At 41.2% G+C, this 26,052-nt stretch overlaps 1 protein-coding gene across 3 annotated transcripts in view; it reads right to left on the reverse strand.

The window, feature by feature from the left end:
- Nucleotides 1–26,052, reverse strand: part of CCDC60 (coiled-coil domain containing 60) — a 123,404-nt gene that overhangs the window by 35,276 nt on the left and 62,076 nt on the right. For all 3 annotated transcript variants that reach the window (XM_075012712.1, XM_075012711.1, XM_075012713.1), the window contains exons 4-6: nucleotides 10,589–10,768; nucleotides 4,228–4,344; nucleotides 1,088–1,192 (exon numbers count right to left, since the gene is read on the reverse strand). In XM_075012712.1, coding sequence (XP_074868813.1) covers nucleotides 1,088–1,192; nucleotides 4,228–4,344; nucleotides 10,589–10,768 — 402 coding nt within the window. The remainder of the gene's footprint in view (nucleotides 1–1,087; nucleotides 1,193–4,227; nucleotides 4,345–10,588; nucleotides 10,769–26,052) is intronic.

Below are 26,052 nucleotides of genomic sequence, written 5' to 3' on the forward strand. Positions count from 1 at the left end.
CAGCAATAATATGAATCTTCTGAAGTACCTCATCATTTGAAACAGTCTGGAGCCATATCTAAGTGATGAAATTAAAACAGCTAGCAAATATCACTTGATGCAGGCTCTGTACAGCACAATCGCATGGGAGATAAAATTCCAGTTGATTTCTCTGGGACAGCCACTCAAGTCAGGCTGCAGAATTGGGACCTTAGCAAATCCCTTTCACTTACATAATTTTTAACCATAAATTTGGCTTCAAAAGCTCAAGATCAACGGTGGCCAACCTGCAGTTCTTTGAGCCATTAAATGCAGCACCTCCTGAGCCCCGCAGGCTGGGAGTGCTGCCCACCTCTCTGCGCACACCCCCCAATACTTGGTGGGAGAAGTATGTGGTGGCAGCAGCGGTGGTGGTGGTGGCAACTCCAGTGAGTTGCCAGCATTGAATTAGAGCAGGGTGTGTGTGTGCCTGGCTCTGGGGAAGAGGAGGGGAATAGGGTTAGAGCAGGGGCCTGGAGGTGCCTGGCTCTGGGGAGGGGGATTGGGTTATAGCAGGTTGCTGGGGGGTGCCAGATTCTGGAGAAAAGGAGGGGATAGGGTTAGGGCAGGGGTCTGGGTTATAGCGTGGAGCAGGGGGTGCCTAGTTCTGGAGGAGGGGAGGGGTATTGGGTTAGAGCCGGGGCTGCGGACTGGGTTAGAGTGGAGGGCTGGGTGTGCCTGGATCTGGGGGAGTGGGAAGGTATTGAGCCATGTATTATAGATTTATTTTTATCTATATATTATATCTATCTAGCTAGACAGATAAACAAAAATGAATTTATAATACGTGGCTCTTTGCACTCTACGTGGTTGGCCCCCCCTGCTCAAGCTCCTTTCTGCTAGTGCTACAGCAGATAACAACAGAGGGCCGTGCTATGCTGCTGCTTTGTCCACAGAACGCACTGACTCCAAAGGAGAGTTCTGTGAACAATTTAATAACACAAAATGGACGTGAATTAGTAATTACATGTCACTTGAATATTTTTACTTGAAAGCAAAGGGAAAAGAAAAACGTTTACAAGAAGAAAAATCTTAGTCCATCAAAGAATATTATGCAATGTGCGTGTACTTTGGATTCCAGCAGGTTAACACGGGTTTCAAGGAACAGTTGGGTTCGAGAGTCAAAGCCTCCAAGAGCCAGTGTAGAGCACAGAGCTGTCGAAAGAAGGGTTCACTGTGAAAATGAAGAAAAGACAACCAAGTGCTATATTTCAGAGGTAACAGAAAGACCAGTAAGATCATTACATGCAGGGGTTATCCTGGCAAACAGTTGGGAACCAAATGACTGAGAACAGTAATCTAGACGGTATACATAATGGGCTAATAGCATCTCTTGGATCATGCCTCCTGCAAACAACTTTATGTCAGTTAGCCAGTGCACCTTGGGTGATTTTTCCAACATCTGTTGGCCATCCGGAGGGTAAATTATACAGCTGTGTTTTGTGAGGGTAGCATCTTACACAGATACACATTCTGAGGTTTTCGTGCCTTTCTATGCACTCAGGAATCCATACTCAGAGCTTCCAGACAACATTTGTACTTGCTTGAGCCAGAGCAGTGCGCAATCCTAGTGCTTATGTAAATATTGTGATTGATATAACCTCCAACTATGCAGTGTCATGCTGTCTCTCTAATATCCTGAGACCAAAGTGCATAGGGTCCTATCTTTTACTGGACCACCTAGCCTTTAGCTGTGATGCTACCATAACCAAACCTGAAGAAGATTTCTGTGTGCCTTGAAAGCTTGTCTCTCACTGACAGAAGCTGGTCCAATAAAAGATATTGCCTCATGCACCTTGTCTCTCTAACAAGATCAAAATGTCAGTCCCTTATGACTGAGCCCTGAAAGGAGAAATCCAGCTAATGGGGTGAAGGCAGGTAAGTGTGAACATGTATCTACAAGGGACATTATTGTGTAGGGGTGGTCAAATCTCATAACGATTGAAGGTTTTCTGGGTAAATACATGTATCAGTTGAGGGTAGTACTTAAATGTTGATGAAATCTTCAATCTTATGTGCCTACTCCATGCTCCCCCACTATCACAATTTCCTCTGTACACCTGTGAAGAGGGATGCAACAGACTTGGAAGTTGGCTTTGCTGGGTGCAGGTGCTGTAGGCTTCTTCTCAGAATTGGTATGTTTTAGAGCTTTGCCGCTATTTATAATCCCAGGGTTTCTGATGGAGATGGGGAGGAATTTGGCACCATTCAAATATGTGTGAGGAAAATTAATAATTGGGAGAAGCAGCCACAAAAAGCAATTCAAACAAGTCCTGATATATTGGGTGGAGGAGGTAAAATGGAGCCCAGCTGGGGCCACCCCTCTCCCCCAGCTACCTCCAGAACCAGAAAAGTGCATGGAAGGCTCTAAGCCTATGGCAGCAGGCACCATACTTGTCCTCAGATACCTTGTCCTAAGCCATGTGACTTTTAGGAAGTAACGGCAGGGAGGAGCCAGCCAGAGCCTGAGGTGGGTACAGCAGCTGCAGAAAGCCATTCACAGAGGCTCACATGGACTTTGATGCCATCAATGAACTTTTCTGATGTTTACATGCCAAACTTTTCTTCCCTGTGCTGATTAGCTATTTACTCCAATCCCTCCTCCCCCTTACTAATGAAGCCCAGTGAGGAGTTAAATAACAGAAAACTTAAGAATGCCTGAACCCACAGGATTTTAGCTGCTACCTCATTCTTCAGTTTGCTTGTAGGTTACGTCTCGTGCCATCTGGAATATTTTGACAACTCTTTTTTTGTGTGTGGAAATGTGCTGTTTCTTCAAAGGTGAAATGCTTCATGGAAACATACGAGTGTTCACAAAGATTTGCATGGGAAGATTTCCAAAGTTCGCTTTCAGTATAGGCGCTCCAAATTGAAAACGTGACTGTTGGTACAATCTCATTTTTCAAGAGAACCTCTGATATGGGTTGCTTTTTTTGTAGTGTGGTCAAAACCAATGTAAAACCTTAACAGTTGTTGCAGAACTGAATTGTTCTCCAGCCACCGCTAGTTTGAGGCTTTTCCCTAATGCTCTGTCTTGTCTATTTAGTAAGTAAGCTCTCTGTTGGTCTGGACTGTTTCTTATACTATGGTTGTCATGCCTAGAACAATGGGACCTTCTTAGGCACTATTATAATAAACACGGTAAGTGAGTTCATGCTATGCAAAAAGGTTTGGCCGCAGAAAATGTCAGGGACTGGATGTTGTTCTGATGAGAGCTGTGTAGTGGTCAGCAATTAACAGGGACTTATTTAACTGGTAGTACAAAAATCTGATTGCTAGCTATTGACAAAAAATAAAAACCCTCTTATGCATGTACAACTGCCATCAAAGTCAATGGGACTCAAACGTGTGCATCTCAGGACAAAAGGTGGTCATTTGGTGTCAGTATAAAATAAGTGTTGCATATGAGCTTTCGCAATGTCTCCTCTGCATTCTGTTCTACTCTGGATTTCTGTATGTGAAACCCTCATTCCTGATTTTTTTTTAACTGGGTTTTCTTGGTTTCTGGGTACGAAACCTTTGTAAGAGGCTGACCCTGTGAAGTGCTTAGTGTTTTCAGTTTCTATTGATTTTAATGGGTGTTGTGGGCATTCAATGCTCAACACCATGTGAGTTTGGATTCAAAGTTTGCTTTCCATAGGGTGACTAGATAGTAAGGGTGAAAAACTGGGATTGTGGTGTGTGTAGCAGGCACCTATATAAGACAAAGCATGGAATACCAAGTGTCTCAATAAAATCAGGACTTCTGGTCACCCCAGCTTTCTAAGACACTAAGAAGTCAAAGAAGCATACATGTATATACACTGTACAGACACATGTTCTCTTTTACATGAAACAACGATTAGGTAGGCAAGCTGAACTTTTGAATTTAAAAGTATTTTTTAAAAATTAGCCCAATTTTGAAATCTTCACCACACAGAATAAGGGTTTGTAGGATCAAAGCCTGTAAGACAAATACCTCTTTTGATGTGTGCACTGGAATTTCATTAAAAGGCAATGGGAGTTGTATGCTGTAGTCTGAGGATAGAATTTGGCCCTGTTGTAGGTTAAAATGTTGTCTATTTCATAAGCCACATATTTCTGAAATTCTAGGGTTTATGAGCCATTAGACAGTGGCCTGAGGCATTCATGCTTTGGGTCTCATTTTACTTTGCATCCCTCTTACATACTGGCAAGATGGGTGTACATTAGATTTGCCTTAGAACATACACATGTGATGCAGGAGGCTGTGGAACCAGCAGACTGTTGTATACAGGGATGAAAGGTTGTATGACAGTCTTCTTCTTTGCTTTCTTCCGCAGCAGGGGACCTTCTGTTAAAAAGAAACTAAAGGAGGAGACAAAGATAAACATTAGAAGTGCAAAATATAATATATAGGGAACAATTGTGATTGCCTAGCCCTCTTTATAACTACCCCTGCCCTTCTTCCTCTTCCATTATTTTTAAAGTAGCATTGTCTGTTGTGATCTGCCAGAGCTTTGATAGCTGCTCCTGAATTTAGTATGTATAGTGAACTAATATTCTTTTGGCTATCTTGGATTATAAGAATTTTCTGTATCACACTGTAGAGAAAAGAATTTGTGAAACTGATTCTACCTTCTATTATGCTAGTTTTAGGCTGGTGTAATCCAATTGACTTCATTGGAATTACACATCTATAAAAGCTGCTCATGTTGTGAAACCTTTCTTGGGTAGATTATTATCTTCTGGGGACATATGGACACTACCTCTTATACAGAGTTTCAAGGGTACACCATGAAAAATAAAATACAAGCCTCTGAATCCCACATGGACTGTCAAAGTCTTGTTAGATGTGGGGCTGATGAAGCAAGCTTTTAAACCTGACATTTAATAAGACTGTGTGAAGAAGCATGTGCATAGCAGAAGAAGAGTTATGAAGACATGAATAAATAAGACAGGTTTTCTGGCGATGATCACTGCATTATATAGCAGAGTGATAACAGAAGAGGACAAAGAGCAAGTGGTGGGGAAAACAGCAAATGCATAAGGCTGTGATAACAGTTTTCTTTTTCACAGGTGCTACTTAGCCGAACACTCCAAGGGCATGGTTATGCAAAAGATTATAGTGGGTCCACAATGAACAGACAACAGTGTGTACTGCAATCAGTAACATGATAAATTGATGTAAATCTGGAATGATGCTGCCCACATCAGGATAGTTGGCAGGTAAAATCAGAGTAAGTTTTTTTTTAAATATATGCAGAATTTTGAGAACAGAGTCATCTTTGGATGACTGAGTACACTTCTGGAAAAAGGTTCTTGTAATGAATATGAAACAGAACTTTAGAGTGAGCCCCGGCTGCTAATTATATGATGTGTGTAGTTGGAATCAGAATAAAAAATATGTTGTCCTGGCATTCCACATCTACAATTTTCCTAAAGCAAAGCCACTGTGATAGCAGATACAACATCAGCATGGCAACATTCATTTCAACATTGAGTTAAGTGTCTCATATACTGCCTAAGCACTCACTGTTACACAAAATGAACTATCAGATATCTCAGTGTTCTTTAGCTAATTCACAAATGAAGAAATGTGTGACGATTCAGCTCTGCCTAACACATTTGATCCTACAGACGGGACCAAGGTTGCAGTCTAATGGGATTTACCTCGGGCTATCACAACGGAAGTGTCTTGCAGTCAAATGTATATAGGTGCAGTCTTTCCATCACGCTTTTGAAAGCAGATTCTTTTTCACACAGAACAGTTATAGTTACTTTCCAAGTTAGAAATTTATGCTGATTCAAAGTGAACAGGGTAATGTAACCAACAGGTTTCACTATTCCAAGCAGAATATTTTCATGCTTCCCCAAATCAAACTCTTTTTTTCTTCTCTAGAAGCCCTAAAGAAACTCTGACTGCAAAAATAGAAACTTACAACCCTCTATATTTCAGAGTTACTCATAAGTCCTGCACTCCTACCTAACCAGAGGAAGTGTTTCTCCTCTCTCTTCTGATTTCTTGGAGGGCGTTGATGGCATGTTTCTAATGATTGATGCATTAAAAAGACATTAACACAATTATATGCTGCAGTACATGTAACAACAATAACAAAGTCCCATCACTACAGCAACTTTTGCTGAAGACTTATAATAAGTGACATAAAAGATAAATTAAATATTTATTGAATGCCACTTGCCCTATCTAAAAACCCCAAAGAAAAATAGCTATAACCATCACTATTTCATTTTTTCAACAGACTGCAGTTGAAACCAAGACAACACACACTACTGGAAAGAAGGCTTGAGTGCATCAAGTCATCTGAAGATACTTACAAACAACTAAGAACTAAAATTAAGAACTAAAAACCAGAATTAAAGCTTTTATGTGAAGCACATATTTTAGGGTTCTAAAAATCTGCACTATTTCTCAAAACATGAAATCAGATATAGTTATATTATTGCAATTAAACTATCCCCAGGTGTGCAACCTAAGCATTATACAATTGGAGGAATAAAAGAAACATTCCTGCATTGAGAAGGGAATAAATTAGGACCTCTAATATGTCCTTCCTGATGCGACTTTATGACAGAACTTCTTGGGAGCTGGGAAATCCAACAACTGAATATCTGCTATTTCCCATTTACTAACATATCTCTGCTATGGTCATTTCTAAATTGAAGATTGACTTAACTTGTCTTCCATGAAGCCCTCTCTATATCAGGGGTGGGCAATATTTTTCACTGGGGGGGGGCACTCCAAGAATTTGATAAGTGATCAAGGGCTTCACTCTTCCAGGATATTTATGTAGAAGGTGCAGGGTCTGGGATGGAGACTGGGTGTAGAAGGGAGCTTGGAGTCAGAGAGTGGGATGCAGAAGGGGATGTGGGATTTAGGAAGGAGTTTGGATAAAGAAGGGGGTTATGATCTGGGGCAGAGGACTGGGGTGCAGGCGGTCGTGCAGGGTTGGGGAGGGATACTGTGTAGGTACAGGAGAGGGTTCTGATTTAGAGGAAGGGGGCTGAAGGGATGCAAGGTCTGAGGGGGATGTGACCTGGGCCAAAGGGGCAGGAGGTGCTGCCGGGGTTTCAGTTGTGACCTGGGGCAGGGGATTGTGGCACAGGATTTGGGAGGGGGTATGGGTGCAGGAGAGGATTCTGACCTGGAGAGGGGTGCAAGAGGAAATACAGGGTCTGGGAGGGGTTGTGACCTGGGGCAGGAGTGTAGGAGTGGATACAAGTTCTGGGAGGGGTTGTGACCTGGGGCAGGGATATAGGAGGGGGGCAGGGTCTGAGAAGAGGCTGTGACTTGGCACAGAGGGACTGGGGGTGGGGGATTGGGGTGCAGAGTCTGGGAAGGGGTTTGGCTGCACAGGGTTTAGATTATATGGGCCTGGGTGCAGGATGGGGGCAGAGGACTGCGAGAGGCAATCAAGCAGAAGCAAGTTCTAGCCAGGAGGCACTTACCTGGGCAGCTCCCAGCCAGCAGCCCAGCAGGTTTCCTGCCTTGCATGCCCCTTGCAGGCCGCTCAGAGCAGCCTGCTGTGGGAGTACGTGCTGCTCTGAACACTGCTAGGTGGGGAGGAGGGGTACTTCATGTGCTGCCTATCCTGCAAACATGAAGCTCCCACTGAGCAGGAAACTGGTCAGTGGAAGCTGCAAGACTGGTTGGGGAGGCGGGGGGGGGGGGCAGTGTACAAAGCCTCTCACACCCCTCCCCGGCTTTCAGCATTCCAAGAGGCAGATGGCACCTGCAGCCAGCTGCTCTGAGCAGTGTGTGGGTGCAGGGCATGCAGGGAGCCTGGCTGAGGCACCCACTGTCCCATCAAATGGATATGGCACCTTGGTAGGCCGTATTTTGCCTGCCCCTACTCTATATACAAGTTGTGTGGGAATCAGGTTAATTTTAAACTGATTTACAGCTTTCCAGATATCTGCTACCACAAGACACTAAGATAAATACCATTACAGAATGACGAGTCTGTCACCATTTAAAGCACTCAAAAAGAACATCGTTATTAGCCTCTACTGGCAAAGCATCACATTCTGTGTAAAATAAACAACTGTCGTTGCTTGTATTTATTATGGTCAGAAGTCTCACAAAATTAAATTTAAAAGCATCAGTCCACTGTCAACAGTCAGAGAGATTCTGGAAGAATGGTTATGGCTGCTCATCCATCACCCATTTAAGCCAATATAAATACTCTCTGTTCCGTGGTGAGAAAAATGACTGTGCAAAAGGCACCTTCTTAACTCAGTGGCCCTATTTCTAACACTTCTTCAGTGGAGATACTTTGGCATAAAACTGATGTAATAAACTGGAGAATGAGATCGAAAATATTTGCTCCAGTTTCTTTCAAGTCTTATTTGAAGGGGGAAAAATATTTACTTTCTTTGAACTATCAAACCAAGACAACTATGCAAGAGCACTAGCTAATACTTTTCCTCATACACTAATCATAAAACTGTGTGATAAATTCTCATTGCAGAACATTCAGTTTTGATTGTGTCAAAGGCAGAAAGGACACAACATAGATTTTTCTAGCACAGGCGGAGTTCATCATGCCCACAGCTAGCAAAGCCATCTTTTAATTTGTCAATGTACAGAAGCATGGCGGTAAGTACAGTAATTAAGAAAGAGCAAGTCTGGCACTTCACAATGGCTTTTTATAGTATTTTTTGTTATTATAACTTAAAAGCTTGTGTTTTAAGGTTTGCTCGAACAAGCGTGTTTCCCCAATGTCCAAGATATTCAAGTCATCAAAAAATTCCATACATTCAGCTGAATTAAGAGTTATGCTCAGCAGACGCTATAGTCAAATGCTATATTTTAAGTTATATACAAAATCTTATGAAGAAAGTTGACATTAAATTTTTATCTTTCGAAAGAACCTAAGAGATCCCCTCCAAAGCAATATTTAAACTACTTTAGTGCCCTTCTTACCTCTGCTCAGTTCCCAGTTTTTAAATTCAGCACTTCTACATTCAGGAGTGAAAGAACAGACAACTATGCCTATTTTCCTCACATAGACTGAAAACAGCTTTTAACTGCCTGCCACAGCATTCAAGCAAACATGAACAACATGACAAGGATGAAACTAAACACCTGCTAGCAGGGATCCTGCTGCTGCAGAAATTACATTAGAGAGTTTGCACATAAAAACAAAGGCCTGCCAAGAGAGTTCGTTTCTTTCATTAGTTTCAGTGTGCCTTCTTGTTCTACCCCACACATATTGGAAGAGGTCAGATCAGTTTTCAGTTAGGAGAATTAGGGACCTCAACACTAATTTTCCATTTGGTCCACCCTATTTTAAAGATTTTGCTTTTTTAGGAAAAATTTCCAATAATGCAGATAAGATCCTTTTGAAATCAGTTGGAGGGAACGATAAGTAAAATGCTGAGCAAATAGTTGCTGATACCAACCTTTCTCCTTTGGCTAGATCTATATAAAACTTTTTATTCCTATAGCAACGACAATTAAGAGTGTGTGGGGGTTTTTTGGGGGGGGTGTGTGTGTGTATCCAACATTTCTTTAAAGGGTAAAAGTCCTCATTGAAAAGGCAGTTGAAAGCATCAAAAAGCAGCTATTGCCAGTACAGTCTTTACTGATTCAGACAGCAAAACAAACTATACTGGCATAAATATTTTTAAAATACATTAACATATCTGGTCCTGAATGACTTGTCCAAGGTCACATAGGGAGTCTGCGGTCAGCTCAGGTTTCCAAACTCCCAGTACCTTCCAGTTAGTTGCCCCCTTACAGCCACCCTTAGTTCTTCGTCCCAATGGGCAGCAGGAATAATATAAACTATATTTGACAACATACAACTTCAGAGTAGCCTGTCTAGTAAGAGAATATTCAAGTCCAGACCAAACAGAGCCTATGTAGAGATATCAGAGTGCAGGGGGTAAGGGGCATGTGAGAAACATAAAAATTTAATTGTTTGGATGCAGGCTAAAATTCAACATTTCTTCTGCTCAATTCCCACATAGCTAGAAATGATTATTAGAAACAAGTAGAATATTATTGAATAAACAAAACAGATTCTGAGAAGAATGGCCCAGTGGGTTAACAAATCATAGTGGAAGAAGCATAATTATAACTGACTACAACCTCAGCTAACACCAGCAATGGGAAGTTTGTAACTGTGTGAAACTAAACTGGGGGGAGAGAAGGAGAAAGAAAGGAAGTGAGGAGCGAATGAACACAAATGGGTACCATTTCTCGAGCATTTTTGTTCCACATTTATCAATCAAGTTTCCATTCTATTAACTGAATTTTAAACACATAAAATTTCTGTTTCATTTCAGAGGAACTATTTGACCTCAGGCACCTAAGTTAAGGCTCCCAGTTTCAGATTTTGGTGCTAAAGTCAGATGGTAGATGTCTGATTACTCACTTTAGGAACATCAGTGCCAATCTTATTGCCATAATGGAAGAGTACACATTTAAAATTTGGGGTCTGTGTATGGAATCAAGAAAGGTCTTATATGAAGCAGAATTAATCTATTGACAGCAGTGACAATGAATTTAATTCTGAAACTGCCTTTTTCAAAGCCATTGATTGTAAAGTCACCAAAATATCCCCTCCCTCCAAATAACACTTACTCCGTTAGCTCTTCCTCAGAATCTTCCTCATCTGAGGAGTCTCTGGGTGGTTGCCATTCAGTTCGCCATTTTGCCTTTTGTTTTTGCTGTGCTGATTTCAGTGCATTCTTCCTCTCCAAAGTTTCCTTCTGAAGCATGCGGAAATAACCCCGACCCTGCTTCACTGAATTGATTAAATGCCTGCCAATAAATTAGGAGATACCAGAATTTAAAAGAAAACCCAAACCCATAAACTGTACAAATCTAGCCAAGTAAACCCAGCAATATTTTAAGGTGTTTGCAGGGCATTTCTCTTCCTTTAATCATTAGGAGTTATATGTTGGCATTGAGGAGAGTCTAGACAATTGTACATTTGATTGGTTAAATAGGAAGGTTAAAAATAGTTCTGTTATTTAGAAATAAATATGCTAGGGAGAGGTGTAGATACTCTTTTATCTCAGTAATAGCAAGTTTTGTGAGAACTGTTACAAAAATTAACCAAACTCTGAGGTAGCCCAAAATGTCAGATTAAAAAATAATTTGTTTTATGCAATGAAAGCTCAAATATGGACTTTTCCAGATCGCTAAAATCTCATATCTCAATGGTAACCTGAGGGACCCAAGCAACACTTTCTCAGCAGTTCATTAATGAACCCATTTCCAGATATGTGCAGGTATGGTGGGGAAGGAGGCCAAAGAGGAAAATCAAACTGGCTTTACTTTGTGTCAGCAGGACAAGAAGGTCCGAAATCTGGGAAATTTCAGAAAGACTGCAGAAATTGTAGAAAAATTATAATAATTAGCTTAACAGACTTATAGTAACAACTTCCCTGGAAACAACTACTCAAAACTCACAAAGTTAGCTTTAGAGACTCTGTAGTTGATTTTATACTTTCAGGTGAGAAATGTGAGCTTATAAGTAGGGTGACCAAATATGGGACAGGGAGATATGGGAGGGAGGGGCTAACATCAAGCCCTGGGGAGCCCGTGCTCCCCGCCCAGAACCCTAGGGAAACGGTGGTCATGGGTGCTCCCGGCTCCAGAGCGGAGCCGTGGGAACTCCCTGCCTGGAGCCCTGGAGAAGCGGCAGCTGCGGGCGCTCCTGGCCCCATTCCCAGCCCCCGAGGGCCCAAATATGGGACAATTCATCCCTTTTAAAAAATGCCGGGATGCCTTTTTGGCACCCTAAATATGGGACAGTTGATCACCCTATTTATAAGTCACCACCCGAAACCAGAAAATACCCTTTTGTTATTATCCTCGAGCCCCAGAGCTAGCCACGATACATCGTGGAATATAACCACGCTGTAGGAGAAAGTAAAGGCCATGAAACACGTGGTACCTCTTCAAACATCAGTACCTAGATACTCTAGCAATATGAAGAATTCTTTCTCATTCATTTTGTAGGAACATAGGAATAGCCTTACTGGACTGGATACAGTAGGCAGTACCACACGCTACTGTGCAGGAAACCCTGCAGTACACGGTTATGGGATAACCTGCATACTGGAGAAGTCTCCTCTCCTAAGAGAGATTGGTTGAAGCTCTGAGACATGAAGTTTTATATCCCCTCCAAACTTTTTGTATAATTTACTCTTGTTTTGTATATTCTTGTTATCCATGCACATCTTGGAATCCTGCTAAGTTTTTGACCACAATGATAACCTGTGGCAAGGAGTTCCACAGTCTAGTTAGATATTTTCTCAGCAGCCATCAGCTGCATAATCTATTTGCTCCAAGTACAGAAGCGACTTGCACTGGAGAAAGTAGTTGGTTTGGAAGTCTTCTTCTGTGATGTCCCAGGTCATACTGAACTTGAGTCTGATTTTCCACTGAGTGTGATTTTCTTTGAAGTCAATAGAATTACATTGGCATAAACAGAGTGGGCAATCAGACCCTTCAGGTGCATACAGTGGCAATCTGGTTTAAGAAACAGCGGAGGAAGCGATGACTTTCAAAATAGGGACCTGTTCTGAAACAGGAGCTTCCCCAGCAAAAGTGGTTGAGTTAGTCAATACACTTTAGATGGAGGTGAGAGGCCACACAGAGTTATGGACAAAAGTGTCAACAGAAGGTTGCACATTCCCCTCTGATTCTTCAAGGTAATCAACATTTGTATCAGCAAAATTAAATATTTTCTTCTGCACCATGATGATGAAGGAATATCACCAACCAAAAAAGAATGGAGAGATCCCTTGGTCCTATTAGGTTATTCCCGATATCTCTCAGTCTTTACAACATGAGTTAAATATGCCGAGTTCATCCTGACTTTATTCTCTCTTCAGGTTAAATCACCTCTTGGTTAAATATAGTGGATAGCATCTTGTTGGCAACCATGCCACTCTCTACCTTAGCTTGATTGTCACAAGCTGACAGGTTTTGCCCTGAAGCCACCTGTTAGCTGCTAAATTCCACTTGCTGCCACTGAGCTTCATTGTCAGTAGTAGGAAAGCTGTCAGTGAAGTCTGTCAGTGACTTGGAGACAACAGCCAAGGACTTTGCAGTAAGGAGAAAAATGAGAAGCCATAACAGACTCCCTATAGGATGATAGGGACAGAAAAGAGAGAGTACACCTAGCAGTGAAATGAATTTGGCATAGCATAACAGATTATTCCACAGCCTTTGATTAAAATGTGTAACTAGAAAGCGGCAACTGATCCAAGTCAGACATGATGGTTAATATGCTGGCACACCAGGTACCTATCCCAATCAATGTGTTTCTGAGTGTGGTCAAGCTGTACCTAATCTCTTAGCACAGGTCTACGCTGAAGCTGGGCCTACTTCACTTTACCAAACCTTTTTTCAGAAATCCATGTTCCCTCTAATTTTTCCCATCCATATGTAGAATAAATTTTGTTATGAACACTGAGGCATGAGTGGATGTGCACCACCAATAGAAACACATGTTGCAGGCTATGGGCAGCTGTGGACACTCTGTTATTCAGCTGGGCAGAACCTGAATCTCTCCTAGGTGGCCATCCATGTGCTCAGCTTACAGGGAACACTGCCAGAGATGCCTTAAAGTACCTAAAGGCAATACAGATAGTAAACAGCTAGTGTTTAGTTTACCAGATCTCAAGGTGAATAGCTCCCACTCTCCCTGCATTTATGACAAATTACTTGTGGAGGGTAAAAAAGTGCCATTTTCAGAGCCCAGCAATTGCAAACATCAGTCATTCCACCTCTGGCTGTGACAGAAGGTAACCTCTCTACTAGTCCTTTCTGTACTGGCTCAGAAACAAAGTAAAAGCACTACTTTCAAAAATGAGAAATGCTGTGTGCATTATAAATTCACAAGGATTCTAGAATAAATTGGTTGGCTAACTGTTCTTCAAAGTTTTCACATAAGAGATCTCTCTTGATACATTTTTTTTCTTTCACAATGTAGCAAACTGTTGCTTCTTTCTTGTGCAATTTTTCTATAGATTTTTTCCTGTAAGTACTGCTGATTATCAAGATATTTGTAAGTGAAAAAATGTATTTCCTTCCTTTATACTGCCGCTTCCACTTGTAGAAACATTGTTGTGGCTATTGATTATGATGCCATAAACACTAGAGAGCAAGACTGTAAAATGAATCAAAGCTAATAAGTGAAAAAAACAGAATTATAAAACAATTTGTTTTTTACACACAAACTGCTTCAATAATTAGCAATATTGGAACATGCGACTACATCCATTCTTCTTTGTTTATGACTTCCAATGAGGTGGTCTCTACAAACAACTATTCCTCTTAATTAATTTCATCCATTTTCCAAGGAGCAACAAAGAAATAAGTCAGGGTGGTGAAAAAAGAAAACCAGAAAAAAATATAAACTATAATGTGCCAGATTTAAATGACAAATTCACAGTTCCAGAGAACTTCATTTTTGAGCAAAGATCTTAAGAGGCCTATGGACTTTTGGCATGGAAAAAATTAAATAATCCTAACCTGAAACATATAGATAATTGAAATATATTTCTATAATGCAGACTTACATTATATTCAGCAATGGCATTACAAATATTACTGCATTTAAACGCTAGCATCAGAATGTCCTGTTTATACAATAACAATAAATTTAGCCTGGCTGCCAAACTCCCAAGTAGGTGCAAGTCATTCATTAACATGCAAATGCAATTGAGATGAAATTTGGAATACATTTATTACAGTAATTGAGCTTCAGTCAACTGTAGTCACAACATAGATTTTCAACTGTCTTTCAGACAAAAGGATGTGCATTATTTTTGGTAAGTTAATATCTTTGTCAACATGAAAATTAAAAGAGTTTCTTGAGTGCTAATAATTTGCAATAGTATTCTTCACTTTTCTTGATAGTCATAAATTATTATAGATAAAGGTCAACCACATGAACAAATGAATGACCTAGCAGCATACTGTGTATGCAGCAAATTGACTGAGAGAATATTTTCAGTGCTTAGTACTGCTCCATGCTTATTAAATTACTCTTTAAATCCTTTATGGTCTCTAGGCCATCAGTTAATTGTAATGTAGCACCATAAAAGTACTGCTGAGTCAAGCTTTTGCCTCCAGGGTTAAAGATTTTTGATACATTTCTTTGCATAGGAATGGCTCAGACAAAACCGAAAGAATCCATTAATAGGTTTCTTTTGAGCATAAATCTGGTATTAGGATGACATTAAGAAACTAACACAAAAATGCCAAAAACTTTGCTATCAATGTCAAATCAAGCCACGTCTTTACCAACATATTTACATTTTATTTAAACACACCGGGCCAGTTTAAGTAACTGGGGTGGTGTTACGCCAGTGATATATTTGACCCTGTATATCCAATTTTACCAAATTCACGACCATCCTCACCTCTATTCCATGTAAAATAGGGAACCATTGTTAATAATTTACACAAGGAACAAAACACTCCAACTGTGCATAAGTGGCTGGCTCCTTAATCAGGTGGTGTAAATCAGCATAGATCTTCAGATTGCCACTGAACTCGGCCTATTTATACCAGCTGAGGCTCTGGCACCTTGGGTCTACTATTACCTCAGCATCCTGATGACTACATATTGTAAGCCAGGAGAAGAGCACATATCTGTTTGTGTGCATGTTATTTTGCCTACCAACAAATTTATTCAGGTGCATCTAAATTATTTATTTGCCCAGGGGAATTTGTGTCACTGGTTGGCTTATTTACATACACTTCCTTGGGTTAGGAGTACATAGCTCCTATGTGATTAGAGTGAATGGTACAGTATTTCTGTTCTTAGGCACAATAAAGAAAATACTTATCCCCTTGCAGAAGCTTTTAGCTAATTTTATAAACAAATGAAACATAGGTGGCATTGTTTTGAAAAGTGTCCACAGCACAGGCTTTCTATTCCCCATAGCACCTCAATCCTTTAGCTGCAGCAACTCGCTACTAATCCAGTGAAGGCCCTTCCTCGAATAGTCTTCCAATTCCAAAGTTGTGGAGGTGATATCGTGATGTAAATATTCGCTAGAGACTGCCAAACCTATTGCACCTGTGACAAGCTGAATATAAACCCATGTCTTTTGAGGTGAAAAGCAAGTGCCATACCCTACCTTGCCTCTTAACTTCCTTTTGACCAGGATTCTTTAAATAGAAAAATCATGGAACAATAGTACATCCTATTTTTTAACAGAAAATTCAGAATATGATGGCTTTGAAAGTACCGGAAATGAAAACTAAATCATATATCCTACAGTATTTTGAATCTAGCTTACTGTAAATCCAGGGATTAAAATCAAAATCAACATACATTTTAAATGAATACCAGAAACATCTGCAGACAAACAATGCTGGGTTGTGATTCCATCAGATCTCTTGAACTAAAGAGGTGCAAGGTAGATCAGTATTTGGTGTGGGAGAATTTGAATGAACATCTAAGTACAGGAAATGGTGATTCAGCAGGTGGCTGTCCTTCTCCATTCTGACTTAGTACGTAGGCAGTGCCCCCGCATGGATTTAGGGTCATAGTGCTGCAGAAAGCGCTACTGAAACTGAAGTTCTGACTATCTGTAGTAATTAAAAATCTCATGGCAACTTTTGTGGAAGTGTTAACCTCTGTGTCCTCATCAAATTTCAGTTCAGCTAATTCAATTTTGGTTTCCACACTTCAGTTTCAATTGGACCCAGTGGTTTTTTTTTTCATTTCTTGTCCCAAATTATTATACGGTGTTGCTATGGCTAATATTAAAGAGAAGTTGCTTCATTTCTATAGCTGAAATGATCTCTGGGCATGTGTGCTATAAAATGAAGCCAACCTCAGTTACTCCAAGGTTCAGCTACTGCAGTAATTAAGTCGCTTGTGTGTGTTCACACTTTATTTCTTAATAACAAAGGGGTAGCTGTGTTAGCCTGTATTCTAACAAAACAAAACAGCAGCCTTGTAGCACTTTAAAGACTAAGAAAATGATTTATTAGGTGATGTTCCTTGTGTTGGTAGCGCATGTCCTCACCAGAGCACTTGCAATGATTTAACTGTTAGTGTGGGGAATTGTGGGATTGCTTCTGAAAGGTAGCAACAGTTGATGTCAGCAACGCAGTGTTTACACTCACTGACACTGTCACACTAGCTATATCAACCTTAGGTCTATGCATTTTGCAGAGGTGGAGCTATTAAGGCAGTGTAGCAGGTGAGTTAAATCAGTGGGAGCAACATTTCAGAGTAGGTGCTGTGACAGAGAGGAATCACAGGAGTCCCCTTAGGGTTGTCCTCCGGTGTGCTGATCATGCCACAGCGGCCTGCCTTCTTGCTGTCTGGGGCTCCCAACCAGCCTATCCTGGTGGACCAGATTCTCTGGTCTCCACAAGACAAGGCATAAAGGTGGGGTTACTACCCCCTTGTAGAGCAACACAGGCAGTGAAACATCAGGAACGTGGTTATTAGCACGTACTGGCTGGGTGATTACACAGCAAACATAAGTTATTTTATCTCCTAAAGTACAGTTCAGAGTACATAATTAAATTAACATTTATTAAACATGGTTAGTAAGCCACAGAAACTTGGAATATTACATATTAGAATATACTCCCATTTATCCAAAAACCTCTGAATTATCCGAATTCCCTTCCTTGTCCCCCAGCATGAGATACACCCTCAAGCAGTATAGAGAACAACAAGAAGTCTTGTGGCATCTTATAGACTAACAGATATTTTGGAGCATAAGCTTTCGTGAGTCATGCATCTGATGAAGCGGGTCTTTGCCCACGAAAGCTTATGCTCCAAAATATCTGTTAGTCTATAAAGTGCCACAAGACTTGTTGTTGTTCTTGAAGCTACAGACTAACACAGCTACCTCTCTGATACTCCTCAGGCAGTATGTATTTCATGCTGGGGACATGGAAGGGACTGCGACAATGAGGAGATTCATATAACAAAACAGAGACCTCTGGTCAGGCCTGGAAGGTGGAAGACAAGTCCCGAGCCATGCCACCCTGCTGTTGAATAGCTCCGGCAGCAGTGCATGGAGCCTGCCGCAGACCCACTGTCAGGGAACTGAGTGCATGGGGCTGTGACCATAGAGCTGCAGATGGCTCTCTGCACTGTCACTGGGCCAGTGGCAGCTGAACCTGCAGGTTAAATGCAAAGGAGGAAGGCTGGGGCCCTAGTGGGGCAGAGCAGCCTGCCTGGCCATGGACTTTGAGGAGGAGGACTCCCTCCCCTGCACCCCCAGGAAAAGGGGAGGCCACCAGTGTTCCCTGTAAGTTGAGTGCTTGGGTAGTAACCCAGAAGAGATTCAGGTGATTCCCAACTCATTAGCAGAGTGCCCACAAACACCCACAGCCAGCAGCATGTGTTTCTGTTGGTGGTGGACATCTGCACATGCCTTGGTGCACAGAACAAAATTTATTCTGTCCATTGATGGAAAAAAATATAGGGAACACTGGAGGCCACCCGGCTGCTGAACTGCTCATGTCATCTCAGTATCACACTTTTGATTATCTAATAAAATCTGTGTCCTGAAAGCTATTTGGATATCAGAAGTAAATTGTATTTACCAAGCTAAACTATTAAGCAATTAAAGAGATACTGTGCCAAATCAACATCTGTCCTGTGCAGCAAGAAGGACTTGCAATCTGAAACAAGGTAATTATTTCAGATGCAGATTCCCATTCTCTCATTTTTTCCTTTTGCACATCCTTCACTGAGTACCATATTTTGTACTTCACACGCGTTTGTTAAAACAAATTAACAATGGGATCTGCATTACAGATATATTATCTTCTGTTTATTGTCAAGGGGACACTTGCTCATAAAATAAATGGATACACCTAACAATTTCTCTTTTTACTTTAGGAAATTTCCTGGCAATAACTGGCACATGACTATAAAGAACCAGTAGAAAAAACTAAAGATTCCCAACAGAGCTATCATAACAGACATCAGTGGGTGCAGTTATTGATTTATTGTTATGCACTTGAAAATTTTTCATAATCCTTTTAATTAAACTTCAGTTACACTAAAATACAGGAAATGCTTTTCTACGGCTGCATAAACTCAAGTCTCTGTCTCAAAAAAGAGACATGGAAATACTGAGAATCATAGCTATTTGACTTGTTAAACATAGGTATAAACTCACAATAGAAATGATTTATATTTAGTTGGGGCTCTTTCCTTCCCAGGCTGAGAAGCATGGGACAATTAAAAACACACTGGAAAGGAAAGCCCACAAATCATCATGTCTTGTTTCCTCACCCTTCCTGGAAGCATATGGAGGCCCCTCTTCAACAGTGTGATGTTCTGCTTCCAGTTTTGTCGATGTAGCCTAAGAGTCAAAACGTCTTCAACATTAAATGTTTTCTGGGTCTTCCAACAGGTTACAGTGTAATTTTATGTTATACTTAAATAGGCAAATTAATTGCTTGTTTAAGTAGTGGAAAATTCCATTAAGGTTATTGGTGTTGTATCTACATATACTACTGCTCCAAGATCTTCAAGAGGAAAGTAGATGAGCCTCAGATTCTAGCCCCTTGACTCTCTATGTAAGGCCATGTCTAGTTCAAAAGGAATTTCGAAAGAACACAGTGCTCCTTTCAAAATCTCTCTTCCATTCCTGTTTCAGGAAGAGCGCCCCCTTTCAAAAGAGTCTTTCAAAAGAAAATGTGTGTAGATGCTCTGTAGGCCTCTATTTCAGAAGAGCAGTCCTCCATGGCAACAGCCAGTTGCATCATGGCCCATGCCACCTACCCTCTGCACCCATGGCTCATGCGGCCCTACACAGTTCACCTGAACCCAAGCCAGGACCTTTTTATCACCTGCCTGAACCAGGCCCAGAATACTGGTTATGCAGAAGCTCTGAAGTCGTAGTTCCCCAGCAAGAGGTGGTCCTACCATTCAGAGCTGGTGGGATAGCCCCACAGTCACCATCTGGCCCAGGAAAGGTAGAAGGACGGCCACAAGCAACATGGCCAGCAGGCTGACCATGGCTTAAGGAGCTCCCCAATGGGGAGCTGCTGGGGATTCATGTGCCTCTACAAAGACATCTGGTCCCTGCACTGGGTCTGCAGTGCTGTGTGTGGCAAAGTGGCCCTCAGTGTGTGCAAGGCGAGGGTGCATGGGTGAGGCCCTTTAAGGGAGCAGCTAGCTGCGGCCCCCGCTTGTCCGCCATGTGATCCTGTCTGCGGTGTTTCCTGGCCCATTTTTTTTGAAAGAGTGCCTGGAGCTGTGCGGATGCTCCCCTTCAAAAGAGCAGATTCGTCCTTCGAAAGAGCGGATCAAAATCTTCATCCACTTTTGGGGTGTAGACACACTCTTTCGAAAGGTACCTTCCAAAAGATCACCTTTAGAAAGAGCGCTGTAACTTAGACATAGCCTAAAGGCAGGGAACAATCATGTTCTGCCCCCTAAAAACAGAAAATCTATTGTAAGTGCTAAAAGCTGCCCAAATCTCCTATGAGGGAACGTAGGTGTCACTTAGTGTCATACTGCATGGGTTTACATTGTGATGTGTTTGGATAGACAGTACAATCTAATAAGCAACAAACTTATAACATTTCATACATGTACAGATGCATTCTACCATGGGGGAAAAAAGCAAATTGAGAAGTAAACAATTTGGAAAAGAAGAAATGTTGATGGGAACTCAAAACAGCGTTTTTTTCCCCAGTGACTGATGATAGAGATAATGATTCATACATCCATATACTTAAATAGATGTCTTTGCCCATGACTGCTGTCTAATTAATGTGATCCATCATTCACGTAAGAGGAATTTTTTTCTGCTGGAAAAAAATATTCTGCAAACTGCCAGCAATGACGATACCAGAAGCATGCCAATTAGAGTGATTTCTGCCAAGCAGCAGGAGGCCACAGAACACTGGTTTCCAGGCAACTGACATTATAAAGTATTAAGTATACTGAAAACTAATACAGGCAGATAAACATTCCACCTTTACAGTCAGCATTGCCTGATATTCCCCCTTTTCTTCTTTCCTTACTTCTTAACTCCACTGTATCTCCCCCCACACTCTTCACTAAATTTTGTGGTAAACATTTGCACTAATCAATGCCAATGGCTCAATACCCCTAAATACTGAAGTCCTTGGAGTCTATACACATTACAGTTGATTTGGGATTGATTCACATGGCATAAAATCAAAAAAGATAACAACAAATAATGCAACCAAATTCCAGTAGATCTTCCAGCAGTTGCTCATGTCATTTCAATCACAAAAATAATCAGTTTTCTATTAAAAAATAGGCAATGAATGCTTCTAGTCTGCAAGGGCTAAAAGAAATAGGAAGTGCTGCTGTTAGCATAGCTGTCAGTACAGACATGAAATATGCATTAGGAGTGGCAGAGCTTTTTGAATGCAGCTTGGCTTCTGCAGTTCTCCCTTCAGGAATCTTTACTGATTTGAAAGAAGAAATATCCAGCTTCTAATTCAAAGCATAAGAAACAGACAGTGGAATATTGTTAAAGATCAAACTGCCAACAGCTTGACACTTATTTGACACAACTAATACTGCATGATTAAACAGATTCACAGGGGACCATTTTCTTCAAAACTCGGAAACACAATAAATCTACATTTTGCAAATAAAGATTTTTAAGAGTTCATAAAGTGGTACAGATTCTTCCCTTTTGAGCTTGTATTTTAAAGCTGTCATTTCCCAGCAGTTGTTGATATAGGATGACATTTTGTCAGCTTGATACTGGTTCATTTGCTTCAAACCCTCTACATATCACCCTCAATTCTCCCTGTCTTTGTTTTACTGACACCAATGTGGTTCTTTCTCTACCACTTAGTTCTGAGACCACAAGTCCATGCTAACCTACTCAGACACCTGGATATCCTGGAAGACATGCACAATCTGTGATTACATGCATACATAGTTACCGGGATTCAGTGCTTCAAATGTACATAGACTCACTGATTTTTCACTATGTCTGAGCAGCATCTTTGGTCATATTTAGGGAAACATCTCTTCACCCCATGGACCCACTGACCACTCCCTCTGAAAGGGGTCAACAGATGATCACTGCTAACTACAACTAGTTAGAAAATTGTGGAACAAATCATGAAAGTTCTCAAAGTCTTTTCTAGTTTCTTCTCTAAATTTTATTTCGATGGACATTTTCTGACCAACTCTCTTATAAACAAAGAAGTAGATGGTGCCTGAGACATCTGCAATGTGAATAGTACTACAAAGATAAAGAAACAGGTAAACAGGCATCTGAGGGATGTAAGTGAAATGGAAGTGTAATTTAATTCATTGCTGAAATAACTGGTTTAAATGCTCTCTGGTGAAGACTTTTTCAGCAGATCAAAAATAGTTAATACATAACCCTATCTAGATACATGGGATTAAAATCTAATCGCTGGCAAAGCACCAGGATCATCTGGCTATCCACCATACCCTCATAAAAATGTGAACAGATATTTCTTATTCTACTTAAAGTCCCAGATGAAACTTTCCAAAAGGGGCTAATGTTTTGTGAGAGGGATCATCTTTATCTTCAGAATAATAAAAAATGATCATATTTGTGGAAATTTACATCTTAAGTATTATACTCTTGAGTACAGAATATGAAATAAATCTCCAAAAGTCTAGTACCTTGCCTAAACAATGTAATTCTCTCAATTGTTCACAGATATCAACTACATTTTGTGAAAAGCAGACTTGCTACTGATAACACAAGAAAAATACTTTTGCTTCATTGCCATACCCAGTTATCAAGTATCACTTCAAAAGTCTTTCCCATAGATCCAGATAAGAAATTTGACAGAGTAGAATGGCCATTTCTTATGAAAGAGTTCGGAAAATTCGATTTTGGGTAAATTACCCTTAATTGCAGTGAAGGCTTTTACAATATTGTCTCTACACTGACTAAAGGAATTCCTTTCCCTGTCTTTCAGTTGAAAAGAGGAATGTGGCAGGGCGACCTTTCCTCTCCCCTTGTTTTAATCTCTTGAATGCCTAGCCATACATAAGAATTTGTCTGACACTGAATGTATACAAATAAACAGAGATGTGCACAATATTAGTTTGTATGCAGATTTTACAGTTTTGTGAGCATCAGTCCTTCCAAATTCCTATAAGTCCCTCTCCCTCAATATCTTCAAAAGTTACATTAAAACCATACACGCTTTATTATCTAGTATCCCTAGTTGCTGGATAATAAAATGTGCCAGTTATTTGAACTGGGGGCGGATTCTGTTCTGCTTCCCAGGCCGGGCAGTGGGCATTTGGCCCCACTCCACCTGCCCCAGCTGAGTAGTTGGGCTGCTCTGCCCTTGCAGAAGCTGGGGCAGCCAGTCCCAGCCAGGTAACCAGCCTGTAGCATGTTGATTAACCGAATGTACTGGTTATCTGGGTGCTGGATAACTGGGCTTTTATGGTAGATTAATTTGGAGAATGGATTTTTCCCAAAATCAGATAACTCACTTTCCCTCTCTTTCCCATATCAAGCGTACAAATGAATTACGTACTACATCAAAATATGCATAATTTTCTCTTCCAATGTCATCTTTGCTTCTGCTAAAATACTCCATGATATTCAAAACTGGCAGCTTTTCCCTCCTATCCTTAGTGGCCAGAACTGAAACTGTTGAAATGATTTTATGCATTACTGTTGTAGCCATGTTGGCTTCAGGATATTAGACACAAGGTGACTGAGGTAATCTGTTTCATTGGATCCACTTCCATTGGTGAGAGAGACAAGCATTTGAGCTACTCAGCTTCCTTAGATTCATGTCCTGGGATTATTTATGTGTCTGCTAATGATGAAGATTTCATCTTTATTATTGAAAAGTTTAATGAGTTAATCACTCGGCATCTATGGGAGAAGAAATAACCCAATTTATCACCAATTCCCCCTCAAACAAAATTAAACAAAAAATTAAACACAGTTAAACAAAATCAAACAAAAAATGCTTAAAAGCCTTATCAGCTGGAGACAGACCTATACTGCTATAATTTGGCCAGCTAGTGCATTTTAAATGAATTGTACTAACAAAGGGTATGCCTCTGTCTCATTTAAAAAAGAAAAGCATCCAGGAGCACCAATTGGTACGCTCCATTGTGTAGCAGTCATCATCATAATCTTTTTACCCAGACTGCCAAGGAGATAAGAGTTCTTTAGATACTCAGAGTTATCTCACAACCTTACTGTCAATTTAGAGGGCTTTTTTTTTTTTTTTTAAAAACACAGACGGGAAGGAGCTTCCTTCCAAATAAGGCATCAGCCCCAAGTAGTGTTTTTTCTTCTGCTGCAAAGTTTCCCAACAACTCTAGTAACTCAGGCTGCATCTACACTACGAGATAAATTTGAATTATTAATATCGATTTTGTAATTCTGGAATTTATAAGTTCGAATTTGACCGTCCTCACCTCCCCACGTGCTCTTTACACAGTTGACTTATTGCTGCCACACTCAATTGGCAAACATTGACTGTTGCTGTAGTTTATTGTGGGAATCTATCCCATAGTTCCCTCATCTCCATAGCATTCTGGGTATGCTCGCTGATCTTTGAGATCATCCTCCCACATTACATTTTCCTCATTCCCCGCCCATTGTAACCAAACATCCATTTTTCCCGCTGTAAGGAAGGAAAAGTAGGGCATCCACAGAGATGCCAAAAAAGTGTACAGAAATGTCTTTCCTCTGTAGCTGAATTCTCAACTGGCCATCCACTGAGTGTTCCCTGTCCCATGATTACATCCAATTCCTGAAAATAATACAGGGACCCAGATTGTATTCTCAAAAGTTAGAAGAAAGACGATAGGAAAGTCTAGGGAAAAAAATTGACTTCCCTCTTTACTACACAGACATTACCATCATGGGAGATGGCAGTGAAATACCATACACTGAACTTATAAAGGAAACAGGAATCTCAATTGTCCCTCCCCGCTGTCCCTTTGGGGGGTCAAAGCATGAAGACAGGAGATGTTAGGAACAAGATTTTATAACAGAACTATCAAACCAGCAGCACTCTGCAATGGACAGCAAGCTCCCGAAAATGTTTTTGGTGTGGGGAGGGGGTGCTGTGGTCTGTGGCTGCAGAGCCGGTTGGAATGTTGAAGTAGTGGAAGTAGTCTCCCCTACTATCTTAGTGGCAGGGGCCACCTCCCCCAGCGGCTGCAAGCACCAGTGGTCCCTTGCTAGGGGTGTGTGGGGGGGCAATTGAAGTGGTCTTCCCAACAATCTTAGCTGCCGGGGGAGACTTCCTCTGGCAGCAGCAAGTCCCCTAATACATTAGTTGCTGTGGGAGACTTCTGCCCACTGGCAGCTGCAAATCCTTGAAATTCTTTCCCACCCTTGGAGCTGCAAACATGCCCAAGCCAGGACATGGTGCTGCCTGGCAGCATGGTCAGCACCAAATGACAGGCACGTCCTTTTATTGGGTCGTGGGCTACCCATGTGCTGTGGCTGAGCATGGGAAAGACCCTGACTGTGTAGCACTTGTGGGGGAAGGAGGGAAGTTCATGTACAAATGTAAATCACTAAGACGAAATTTCTCGGCATCCAATGCAAGCATGACCCCCACAACAGCCTTGTTGCCACATGGTTGGTGAGGCAGCGGCTGGCATGGGGCCATGGTTAGCGCCAGGCAGCACAGAAAGACCAATAAGTGTACAGGCAGAACCATGAACTCCCTGCTGGGGATATTTGTAATGGGTAGATATGCTCACAGTGCCAATAGCAAAGAAAGAAAGACAGAGACAGAGACAGACAGACAGACAGACACATTTTTTCAGGCTCTCATACAAACATGGGCACACAGCCTTGAGTCAGCTGCTCCCACTTTGAAATTCATGGTGTTCCTGTTACCTAATTCCAGCATACCTGGAGAGCAGCAGCCAGAGAAGAGCACTGTGGGGCCTTGTGGGTTACGTATGGGACACCTCTGGAAGCTCATTAATTCAATTTTAAGAGGTGGCGCTTCCACACTGGCCTTTAATCGAACTTTTGAATTTGAGCTTGGCACTATACCCATCAGGAAACAACGATATTGTAATCTCAATATCAGTGCTCCCTAAATCAAGCTAATGG

Source organism: Carettochelys insculpta, chromosome 18 (genome assembly GCF_033958435.1).
Source record: "Carettochelys insculpta isolate YL-2023 chromosome 18, ASM3395843v1, whole genome shotgun sequence".
Lineage (NCBI taxonomy): Eukaryota > Metazoa > Chordata > Testudines > Carettochelyidae > Carettochelys > Carettochelys insculpta.